The following is a 12500-nucleotide window of genomic DNA, read 5'->3' as shown; positions in this document are numbered from 1 at the left end:
CATGCTAATTTCACAGGTCGTAATAGGGAAATCCGCGGGGGATTTAAATATCCCCCGCGGCATTTAAATAAAAATGTCCGTCGCTTTTTTCCAGTTTTTAGAAAAGCCGGAAAAGAGCGCCTACACTGACCCCAATCCTCCGGAAAAAAGCCCTTTTCCGGAAGAGCTCTTATTCCTACTTCAAAGTAGGAACAAACCCAAATCCCTCAGTCTCTACTCATAGGCCATGTGCTCCAGCCCTCTAATAATTTTGGTCACCCTCCGCTGGACCCTCTCCAATGCATCCACATCCTTTTTATAGTGGGAGGCCCAGAACTGGACACAATACTCCAGATGTAACCTCACCAGAGCCAAATAAAGGGGAATAATCACTTCTCTGGATCTGCTGGCAATGCTTCTCCTAATGTACCCTATTATTCCCTTCACCTTCTTGGCTACAAGAGCACGCTGTTGACTCATATCCAGCTCAAATCAAAACATTTGGGAACAAGGCTGTCTGTCATGGTATATTACAGCATCAAAAATGGCAATTTATGCTTGTGTACTGGAATAGCTTAAGACAGAGTTAAAATCCATCCCATAAAGAAGATAAATATGTTATTCCTAAAATATAGCTCCATTAGGATACTGTAAAGGGCCAAAAATGTCAATTATGACCCTCAAAAATCCGAGAATTCTGGTATTTCACATTTCTAAGAAGAGGCAGTTCCTTGAGTGTAAGGATGCCATTTGAACCTTATCTCTGGGACAGACTTGCCCTCCTGAGACCTAACCGGCACTTATGAGGTTGTGTGCCAGCTCCATATAACATGTGGGGAATAGCTACTTAAGGGCCCAAAAATGATACAAGCCATTATTTCAGCAAATAGGGCATTGATCCAGAGAGTACTGTTCCTCACTTTAATGCACTAATCTTTTCAAAGGCTTGTTAGGGGCAACCCAGAATAGTGTCATTGTTAGAGAATGATTTAGGGCACAGAACTTGACCAGAGATCTGCGATACCAGGAAAGATATTGGGTCAAAAATCTATCCTTCACTTGGCTTAGACTGGAGGCAGATTTTGTCCACAATCTTGTTAAGCACAACTAAATGTCTTAGTTCAACAAAATTACAAAGTCACTTTGTCTTCTCTGTCAAAAAGGTTTGTCTTCACTGGAATTTAACAGAAATCTAGTTAAACTGGGTTATCTATTGTACTGTAAAAACAAACCTTTTTGGCTCTAAAGACACAGACTAGATTTAAAACTTTAACACAAAATACTAATTTACCTTCTCTTGCTCTTCAGATGGGCGCCCTCTGTATGTGTTGAGGTTGGGACAGATGGATACCAAAGGCTTAGTGCGAGCTCTTGGGGAGGAAGCCTTGCTTCGATATGTAAGTGCTTAAGAGATTACTTGTTTATTGCTAACAAATTTATTCTAATTTTGCAATTTCTTGCCACACCAGAATGATGGGCACATAGATATTTTTCTGCATGCTTTAGCAATCTGTTCTCAGTTTGAACACATCGAATCTTCCTAAACAGTTCACTTTAGTGTTCTTTCAAGCTATAGACTGATGGCAGAAAGTCAGTTGTATGACAGTTACTGTAGTTCTGAGCTGACAGTTAAAACAGCTTGTGTAGTTTGTATAGTTCCTGATGCTTTTATATGTGCAGAGTGGGGAAAAAATGCCTTCCTAGGAATTGTATGAGTATCCTATTTTAAAAAAATAAAATACACCCAGACTGTAGCCTTAGATGCAGTATTTATTTTAAAAGGAAAATTGACTATAATTCATTTTCTTTGAAAATCCCATAGTGGTGCATTCAGTGTTGGTGTACCCAGCTTTCAAGCAGAACAAGCATACTCTACAGAAGCATAATAGGAACAGCCAATACTTTGCCTTGGTCACAAGCCAATCTCATGGTTGCAGACTTTCTGTTTCTGGTGGAGCTATATTTGTGCTTAAGGCTTTTTTTTTTCAATCTTTTTTGGTAATTATCTTAACTTTTCTGAGGGGAGCCTTTGAAGGTTCAAAGGATAGAAGTTGGAGGTTTAGGGATGAGCTTAGGGAGTTTTTGTCATGCCAAAAATCTGAGACCCAGAAGTGAAAATCATGCACACTAGTGTCTTCATAATTTGTTGACTCTGAATAACTGAAGAGACAAGTTCTACTCCACAAAATATACTGAATGCCTTTCTGATGTTCATTTGCCAGAAGAAAAGGGTGGCCCCTAAGGTTTTGTCCAGAATTCTTCACCATAGTATCCAAGAACTAAAATGTGGTGCATATGTTTTTAATTTTCTTCTTGTAAATTGCCTAAAAGTTTCTACATTCATTGCTCCTCCTAAATCCACTATTACATGTCTTCACTAAATATCCTTTTATACTAGTCTGAGGTTACCATGAAGGTCTAAGGCTCAGGTTATGAAGATTCAAGTTTCTCCCCAGTCCCAGCAATCCCAACCATTTTAGAACATTCTCTAAAACAGTACTCTCTCTTTTGTAGGTTCTTTCTATAAATGAAGAAGGATTGAGGCGATGTGAAGAGAATACAAAAGTATTCGGCAGGCCTATAAGGTGAAACATCAGAATTTTTGTTATTTTTCAGAAATAACATGAGGTATGGATTTTTGTGGGGCAGTGTTCAAGTTAGACCACAGAGTTGCGGATCAGCTGATTGTTGGCACAGCATGGCGGCCATTTTTATTTTAATGAAGCGGTGGTTATTTAAATCCCCGCTTCATTGACTGTGTCGAGTAAATTACTTTACATGGCTCCGTTTATGGAGCCATGTAGTCTAGACGCACCCCAAAAGTTTACTAGTGCATGGCATGCCCATTCTCATAGTCTGACTACAAAGAACTCCCAGTCCCAGCCGGATTGAGTGAGAAGCTAAGTATAAGACTTGGGTCTCCTATGTACTGCTATGGTCTTGTGTTGCCCCTGGGGGTTTACATGTAAAGGTCAAAGAAGTGAAATATACACGATCCACTTACTAAAAAAATTCACTTTGATTCATATGATGTCTTTGGGAGTCATTCCAATGGTCTAGAATCAGTACAACATAACTGAGCATACAAGAATGAGTTCTGAATTCATACCCCTTCATCTGGGCCTGATTTTGGAAAGTACTGAAACACATACTTCAGTCTCACTGACATGTGTTTAAATTCTGTCCTTTATAGGCAATGTTATCCCAAATTGAGTCCTAAATGCGAAAATGCAGTCTTAAAATGCAATGACATTTTTAAAACACACACTTGTGTTAAGGAACAGGCATGCTGAATTTTAAATTCCCAATGTAGAACCAGTACTCTCACCCCACACTAAAGGCAGTGATTTATTAGGCACTATTCTGGTGTTTTGTTAGCTAGTAGTAAATTGTGACATAGTGGGGATTGGGTTCACTGTTTGCTTTGTTGTGTTGTATGTGATTCTACTGTCCTATGCTGCCCTGTAGTAACTCTGTGTGTGTGTATGCCTCAGTTTCCTTGGGCACTGCAACACTATCTGGATGAGGAGGGGAAGGCTGGGCACAACTCACTATGGAAGTATGTTCAGTCTCTCAAGCCTGAGGACCAGATGACAGCAGATAACATCTTGGGCCAGGGAAAGGGAACAAAGGGAGAGGCAGGTCTAACACCAAGCCAGAGACTAGGGCCTGGGGGGGATGAGTCAGTCTCCATTAATTTAGGATGAGAGAGGACGCTTAGAGCAGGAAGGAGGCGGGAAAAGGGCCTGGGGTCCCTTCTTCCGGAGAGAAATGGCACTGAATGCTCCTGGTTCCTGTGTTAACAATGATCTTGTGCTATGCTGAGACTCTGCGAATCAATAAACCTTCTGTTCTACCTGCTGGCTGAGAGTCACATCGGACTGCAGACTGGGGTGCAGGGCCCAGTGACTCCCACGCACCCTGTGACATAAGCATTAGGAAGAGATTGAAATGGTTGTTTATCCTTTTCTCACATGCCCGTCCTATATCAGAATGAGCACCGTGATCATTATATACAGAGCCATAAGCATGGCACTTTATAGCTAAGAAAAATTTCCTTCTTCCAAGATCTTAGTCTCCTACATCTACAGGCAGCACAAAATATGAAGAAGAGGTGGGATGAGATGTACTGTGTACAGAAGGAAGTGTGGGGCAACTGAAAAACCAACCAAAATTGTAGATCTATGATACAAAATTGAGTGCTCATGTCTCAAATGATCAAATGCAGTGGTGTGAATAATGAAATATGATTCCAGCGAGATTCTTAAATCTTTTTATAATTAATAGCTCTTGGACTTGTTTGGTGGATTTGGAGGGCTTGAATATGCGACATTTATGGAGACCTGGCGTCAAAGCATTACTAAGAATCATTGAAGTGGTTGAAGCCAATTACCCTGAAACATTGGGCCGCCTTCTTATCTTGCGTGCTCCCAGAGTATTTCCAGTCCTCTGGACACTGGTACGTTTGCACTTCTAGTATCTGCGCCTGGATATGCACTTTTCATGTACATGCTGTCATGAAACCTTTATTGTGCTATTAGCAGTAAATGTTACCATCTGGAAACCCCATTTTTGTAAGACATTTTATTTCTGGAATTACAACAAAAATTCTTAAGAAGAAAAATATGTTTATGTAGCCAGATGAATAATTCACTCATTTACTCTATATACTTTACATAACATGAAATAAAACAAAATAGAACCTGATCAATTCCATTTTTCTTTGTAGGTTAGTCCTTTCATTGATGATAACACCAGAAAGAAATTCCTTATTTATGCAGGAAATGACTACCAAGGTCCTGGAGGGCTGCTGGATTACATTGATAAAGAAATTATCCCAGATTTCCTTAGTGGAGAGTGCATGGTAGGAACTTAAACTATTGAATATTACAATTTATTTGTTTTTTCACTCTTGTATTTAAAAAAATAAATAAACCTCAAAAATGAAGATTGCTAAGTATCTTCTTTAAGTGTGGTTTTAGTCTGCTAAAAAGCATTTTCATACTAGTTCCTATGAATGACTCAGGTTGGAGGAACTGAGTGATTCCTTATAGAAGCAGCCTTTGCAATCGACCCTGAAAAGAGGAATAGACTGTTCGTGAAACACATCACAAATCACTAACAGAATACTCTGCACCCATAAATAAATGCATTTTAAAAATTGTCTTCCCCATTATGTCCCAAGACTGAAGTTCAAGCTGGTAACATTGTGTCACATAACTGCTTAGCCCAGGCAGGAATCATAGAATCATAGAATAGTAGGACTGGAAGGGATCTCGGGAGGTCATCAAATCCAGTCCTCTGCCCCCATGGCAGGACCAAATACTGTCTAGACCATCCCTGATAGACATTTATCTAACCTACTCTTAAATATCTCCACAGATGGGGATTCCACAACCTCCCTGGGCAATTTATTCCAGTGTTTGGCAACCCTGACAGTTAGGAAGTTTTTCCTAATGTCCAACCTAAACCTCTCTTGCTGCAGTTTAAGCCCATTGCTTCTCGTTCTATCCTCAGAGGCCAAGATGAACAAGTTTTCTCCCTCCTCCTTATGACACCCTTTTAGATATCTGAAAACTGCTATCATGTCCCCCCTCAATCTTCTCTTTTCTAAACTAAACAAACCTAATTCCTTCAGCCTTCCCTCATAGGTCATGTTCTCTAGACCTTTAATCAATCTTGTTACTCTTCTCTGGACCCTCTCCAATTTCTCCACATCTTTCTTGAATTGTGGTGCCCAGAACAGGACACAATACTTCAACTAAGGCCTAACCAGCTCAGTGTAGAGCAGAAGAATGACTTCTTGTTTCTTGCTCACAACACACCTGTTAATGCATCCCAGAATCATGTTTGCTTTCTTTGCAACGGCATCACGCTGCTGACTCATATTCAGCTTGTGGTCCACTATAACCCCTAGATCCCTTTCTGCAGTACTCCTTCCCAGACAGTCGCTTCCCATTCTGTATGTATGAAACTGATTGTTCCTTCCTAAGTAGAGCACTTTGCATATGTCTTTATTAAACTTCATCCTATTTACCTCAGACCATTTCTCCAATTTGTCCAGGTCATTTTGAATTATGACCCTGTCCTCCAGATTAGTCGCAACCCCTCCCAACTTGGTATCATCTGCAAACTTAATAAGCGTACTTTCTACTCCAATATCTAAATCGTTGATGAAGATATTGAACAGAGCTGGTCCCAAAACAGATCCCTTCAGAACCCCACTTGTTATACCTTTCCAGCAGGATTGTGAACTGTTAATAACTACTCTCTGAGTACGGTTATCCAGTCAGTTATGCACCCCCCTTATAGTAGCCCCATCCAAGTTGTATTTACCTAGTTTATTGATAAGAATATCATGCGAGACTGTATCAAACACCTTACTAAAGTCTAGGTATACCACATCCACTGCTTCTCCCTTATCCACAAAACCCGTTATCCTATTAAAGAAAGATTGGTTTGACATGATTTGTTCTTTACAAATCCATGCTGGCTGTTGCCTATCACCTTGCCACCTTCCAAGTGTTTACAGACGATTTCCTTAATTACTTATTCCATTATCTTGCCTGGCGCAGAAGTTAAACTAACTGGTCTGTAGTTTCCTGGGTTGTTCTTATAAATGTTCTTTTATATAAATGGGCACTATCTTTGCCCTTTTCTAGTCTTCTGGAATCTCTCTTGTCTCCCATGATTTTCCAAAGATGATAGCTAGAGGCTCATCTTTCAGCTCCTTGAGTATTCTAGGAGTATTCCTCACACAGTTTAAAAGTCTGAGGGGGTATGTGTACACTACCCCGCTAGTTCGAACTGGTTCCACGAGGTGTACCGCTAGTTCCACGAGGTGTACCGGTAGTTCGGAATAGGAATCCTAGTTTGAACTACCTAGTTCGAGCCCCGTGTAGCCGCGCTGCACGGGGTTCGAACCAGCGGGGTTTTAAAAATGGCGGCTCCCCGCTTATGCAAATGAAGCCCGGGAAATTCAAATCCCGGGCTTCATTTGCAAGTGCGGTATGCCTACATTACCCCGCTAGTTCGAACTAGTGGGGTAGTGTAGACATACCCCAAGGTGCTTCAGGAACATTGTTGTTTTTTAAGTTTTCCTCCCACTGTTTTTAGGTTCATAGAGCCATATACAGGCAGTCCCCGACTTACGCGGATCCGACTTATGTCGGATCCGCACTTATGAACAGGGCTTTTCTCGCCCTGTGTCCTCCGGGGCGAGAAAAGCTTCTCCCGGTCTCCCTGGTCTGCTGGGGGGGGGTCCATCAAAGCCGCTGGACCCCCGCAGCAGACCAGGGACATCCGAGCAAAGCCGCCCAGGCGGCGGGAGTCCCGCTGCCTGGGCGGCTTTGCTCGTTTGCCCCAGAGCAAAGCCGCCCAGGCGGCGGGAGTCCCGCTGCCTTGGCGGCTTTGCTCGTTTGCCCCAGAGCAAAGCCGCCCAGGCAGCGGGACTCCCCCCGCCTGGGGGGCTTTGCTCCTGTCCCCCTGGTTTGCTTGGGGGGGGTCCAGCAAAGCCTCTGGACCGCCCCAGCAGACCAGGGACACCCAAGCAAAGCCGCCTAGGCGGCGGGAGTCCCCCCACCTGGGCGGCTTTGCATCTGTCCCCCTGGTATGCTGGGGTGGGTCCAGCAAAGCCGCTGGACCCCCCCAGCAGACCAGAGACACCTGAGCAAAGCCGCCCAGGCGGGGGAAGTCCCGCTGCCCGGGCGGCTTTGCTCATTTGCCCCTGAGCAAAGCCACCCAGGCAGCGGGACTCCCCCCGCCTGGGCGGCTTTGCTCCTGTCCCCCTGGTCTGCTGGGGGGGGTCCAGCAAAGCCACTGGACCCCCCCCCCCCAGCAGACCAGGGACACCTGAGCAAAGACGCCGCCTAGGCGGCTTTGCTCCCAGGCAAATGAGCAAAGCCGCCCAGACGGCGGCTTTGCTCTGATGTCCCTGGTCTGCTGGAGGGGTCCAGCGGCTTTGCTGGACCCCCCCAGCAGACCAGGGGAACAGGATCAAAGCCACGGAGCATGCCCGCAGCGGGCATGTCCTGCTGTGGGCGTGCTCCAAGGCTTTGCTCCCCGTCTCCCTGCAGACCAGGGAGACGGAGAACAAAGCTGCTGAGCACGCCCGCAGGGGGACAGCCCAGGCACGCTTGGGCTGTCCCGCTGCGGGCGTGCTCCGCGGCTTTGCTCCTGTCCCCCTGGTCTGCTGGGGGAGGGGGTGCAGCTAGTGCCCCCCCCCCAGCAGACCAGGCTTTTCTTGCCTACCCCTGGGGTAGAGCAGCTGGGGGCTGCCGGGTTGGTCCCGCAGCGCCACTCCGGACCAACCCGGCAGCACCCCAGCTGCTCTGCCCCAGGCGCCCTGATTCAGCCTCTGCTGGTCAGTTTCAGCAGCGGCTGAATCAGGACGCCTGGGGCAGAGCAGCTGGGGTGCTGCCGGGTTGCTCCAGTAGAGCTGAGGAGCCGCGCTACTGGAGCAACCCAGCAGCACCCCAGCTGCTCTGCCCCAGGCGTCCCCAAGTCAGCCGCTGCTGAAACTGACCAGCGGCTCACTACAGGAAGCCCCAAGCAGAGTTGCTCTGCCCCAGGCTTCCTGGAACCAGCCGCTGATCAGTTTCAGCAGCAGCTGACTTGGGGACGCCTGGGTTTCTTAAGTTGAATCTGTATGTAAGTCAGAACTGGCATCCAGATTCAGCCGCGGTTGAAACTGATCAGTTTCAGCAGCGGCTGACACCAGTTCCGACTTACATACAGATTCAACTTAAGAACAAACCTACAGTCCCTATCTTGTACTTAACCCGGGGACTGCCTGTAGATTGAAGGCCAGAAGGGACAATTATCACAGGGTTCGACTTCCTGCATAACACCGGCCAAAGACCTCACATGCAGTAGTTTCTGCAATTTTTACGTTCCCCGCTATTGCTAGAGAAACAGATTATTAGGGGCCTGAACTTGTTTTTGAAAAGTCTTTTAAAATGGGAATGTTTGTGTACATAGGTAATGAGTGTCTTAATGATTTAGGTTTTCTATCATCTTCTCTCTCTTTTTTTTTTTTTTTTTTTTTTTTTTTTTTAAAGAAAATTATCGTTGATCATCTATAAAGATGAAAGTTTACACCTTTGAGTTATGGTATCTGAAGACCATTTTGTCATAGTCCTCTACACATCCTAGCTTGCTCCCAATTGAGATATCTGGAGGCTGTAGTTGAAAACCAGAACCTAATCATGAGCCACAACTGCATGAGGGAGGTGGAGAGAACAAAGATGAGACCAAAGTTAGCATTTCCAGATCTCTCCAACTCATTATTTGTCTTATGAAACATATCCTTTGTCTCTCCTGTCCCTCCTTCAAATCCCCATTGGAATAGCAGGTCCCTTTTAATATAACAACTTGTATTTCTGTAGCTTCAAAGAGGTGGCCAAGTTAGTCTGTAACTGGAAAAACTTAAAAAACAACAAATAGTACTGGCAGCACTTTAAAGACTTACAAAACATGTAGATGGTGTCATGAGCTTTCATGGGCACAACCCACTTCTTCAGATGCACTCTTCCCCTATGAATCTTAGGCCAATATATATAGTCCTTAATGCCTTGAGATATCAAATGCAGTAGGGAAGCATTTCTTCCCATTTTATAGCTGGAAAAACTGAGGCCACATACATAGCAATCGGCACCTTACCAGCTTAGCCAAGTATTGAACCTAGAACAAACAGTTCTCAGTCCTTCCTTTCCTTTCTGCTCATGGGAATCTCATTTATTGTCTCTCCTAAAAAGGTGGTTGGATTTTCTTAGTATATTGCTGTGACATCACACAGTGAATTTGTCTTTACGTGGATTACCGTGTGTTTAATAGGCACTCGCTCTCACCCCAATGTTTTTCTATAAAACTCATCACAATAGCATGTTAAGTGCTGGAATTGGATTAATCAGTTGTGCAAAATGTTTCCCTTTTAGGCTTACTTTATAAAAGTGGTTATTAACTTACTCCTCTACCTTTCATGGAAGTTCTTTTGAGCTGCTCTGGTCCTCCATTTAAAGACACACATACTAGGTATTTTGGACCAGTGTTTATTTTCAAGTGGCTGCTACTTATAGTAACAGTAGCTTTCAATGAAAGGAGTCTGTTCAATGTAATTTAGAACTGTGCAAGTCATTTATGAACCTGGAAAAATCCAATATTTAAATAAGCAAAAGTGACTTACCAGAAGATAGAACAAAATATTGAATGCTTCCTGTCTATTTCAGGCAACAATGCAATAATTTCTTTATTCTGGTTAGTTCTGGATGATATCTGAATGCTTTAAGAACATACATAAACACAGGAGCTTCAGAGCTGTTTTCTATATTACACTGTTGCATGTTTATTTTGATTTCTTTACCTGTTTCTGATATGATACTTACAAATTAGCAGAGACCAATTCAAGTAGTGAATTTACTGAAGAATATCTTTGTATTGATAACTGTAAGATGACTTGTATGGCCAAGCTCAAGTTGGGTCAGGCTAAAATATTACTCATCTCTCTGTTCTCCAGGAATGCCATACAGCATTGGTGTTATTTCTGGGGGTGCCAGTATAGGAATATAGCTTTTTTAGGACATTTAAATTTTGAAAAGTGTGAGGGAGGTGAGGCCTTGTAGTGTTGCTTTCATGATTTTCTTTTTTTAAATCTCCAGTGTGAAGTTCCTGAGGGTGGGCTAGTTCCTAAGTCTCTATATCGGACTGCTGAAGAATTGGAAAATGAAGACATAAAACTGTTGACTGAAACCATTTATCAGTCTGCAAGTGTCTTCAAGGGAGCTCCACATGAGGTACAGCTGCAATCCTCACTCCTCTTCTTTCACTTGGTCTTTGCTCCTATAAAATGAAAGCAGATTAGAATCTGGTCACTCAGGGTACGTCTACACTTGCACCCTAGTTCGAACTAGGGATGCAGATGTAGGTGACCGAAATTGCTAATAAAGCGGGGATTTAAATATCCTGCGTTTCATTAGCATGATCTCGCCGGCGCATTACTCCGCTCAACAGCTGTTTCGAAAGTGAAACTGCGCACTGACATGTTAGTTAGAACCAAACCCCTTGGTTATTCCTCATTTTTTGAGGAGTAACGTTAGTTCGAACCAAGGGGTTTGGTTCAAGCTAACACGTCCCAGCACGCACTTTCACTTTCGAAACAGCTATTGAGCAGAGTAACGTGCCAGCGAGATCATGCTAATGAAGCGTGGGATATTTAAATCCCCGCTTCATTAGCAATTTCGGTGTCCTACATTTGTATCCCTGATTCTAGGGTGCAAGTGTAGACATACCCCCCGTCAGCTTATTTTAAAGCAGGTATTTGGGTTCCCTAAATACTCAGAATGAAAAAGCTTCTGATTTCTCCTTGAAGCCATGAGTATTGCAAGCCAAAATCAGGATCTGGGAAGTTTGTAAAGAAGTAAGTGTTAGCATTTTTAAGATACTCCTTCTCTTCTGTGGAGGAGGTAGGCTGACTGCCTACTCCGTTGGATTCCCTGACCAGAGCACAGGAACTACATTATTAGCTTATAAAAATGCTACTGACTCTATCCATTTAATGAATAAGATGACTTTTTCATGCAATATTGATTTAAAAAACTCAGAACTAAACAAGTTACTCCATTTCTTTTCAAGATCTTTAAAGAGCCAAGCACTCTAGATGGCCTGAGCTGAGTTTCACTAAGGGCATTTCTACACAGCAGGGTGAAAGTTGAATTAAGATACGCAATTTGAGCTACGTCAATTGTGTAGCTGAACTCGAAATAGCTTAATTTGGCTTTTGGCACTGTCTACGCAGCAGGAAGTCCAAGAAAGAACTCTCTTCCTTCGACTTCCCTTATTTCTCGTGAAATGAGGGATACAGGAGTTGGAGTAAGAAGTCCTCCATCTTGACATTATTTCGAAATAATGGTTTGCTGTGTAGATGTGCCTTAACTAAACTAATATTTTTAATATGACTTACAAATAAAAAGCAGATATTTATACCCTCTCTTAGTGATTCAATATGTATAAATGAGTCTGAAAGGTTTTTAAGTCTCATTTTAACCTTAAAAATATCAGGGATATGAATATAACTTTTCCTGTTTTCTTAAAGATCTTTATTGGAAGTTAAAGAAGAAATGGAATGTAGTCTTATTGGGGTTGGCAACATTCCAGAAGTGTCATGCTAAGATTTAACACACACACTTCTATTTATGGATCCATGTGCCCCTAGACCGAGTCCCACTGGGTACAAAGCCCTAAAGGGCCCCGAGCCCTCACCTGCATCCTGGATGTGCAGGGTCCTCAGCTTCAGTGCCGCCTCTTCCCACCACCTCTTAGCACAGCTTAGCCTAACCTGCTGCCAGGGAAGGGGGAAGGCGCTGGTTGGTTGCACACCATGAGAGCCCCTCCCATCTGGGCACCACGCAGCCCAATCTGCAGCCTTCCCTATGGGTGCAACCGAGGCAGACACCCAGCAGTGGGCAGGACTTTTCCATGGAGGAAGGAGACAGAGCTCCTCCATGTGTAGTTGTGCAGCCCATGCC

General features: G+C 43.7%; 1 protein-coding gene across 2 annotated transcripts in view; it reads left to right on the top strand.

Moving 5' to 3' along the window:
* Positions 1–12500, top strand: part of SEC14L1 (SEC14 like lipid binding 1) — a 111594-nt gene that overhangs the window by 91539 nt on the left and 7555 nt on the right. For both annotated transcript variants that reach the window (XM_075903576.1, XM_075903577.1), the window contains 5 exons: positions 1288–1376; positions 2494–2564; positions 4267–4438; positions 4709–4843; positions 10635–10769. In XM_075903576.1, the coding sequence (XP_075759691.1) occupies positions 1288–1376; positions 2494–2564; positions 4267–4438; positions 4709–4843; positions 10635–10769 (602 nt within the window). The remainder of the gene's footprint in view (positions 1–1287; positions 1377–2493; positions 2565–4266; positions 4439–4708; positions 4844–10634; positions 10770–12500) is intronic.

The sequence above is a fragment of the Pelodiscus sinensis genome, chromosome 20, assembly GCF_049634645.1.
Source record: "Pelodiscus sinensis isolate JC-2024 chromosome 20, ASM4963464v1, whole genome shotgun sequence".
NCBI classification, from domain to species: domain Eukaryota; kingdom Metazoa; phylum Chordata; order Testudines; family Trionychidae; genus Pelodiscus; species Pelodiscus sinensis.
This window is presented reverse-complemented; position numbering and strand designations above follow the sequence as displayed.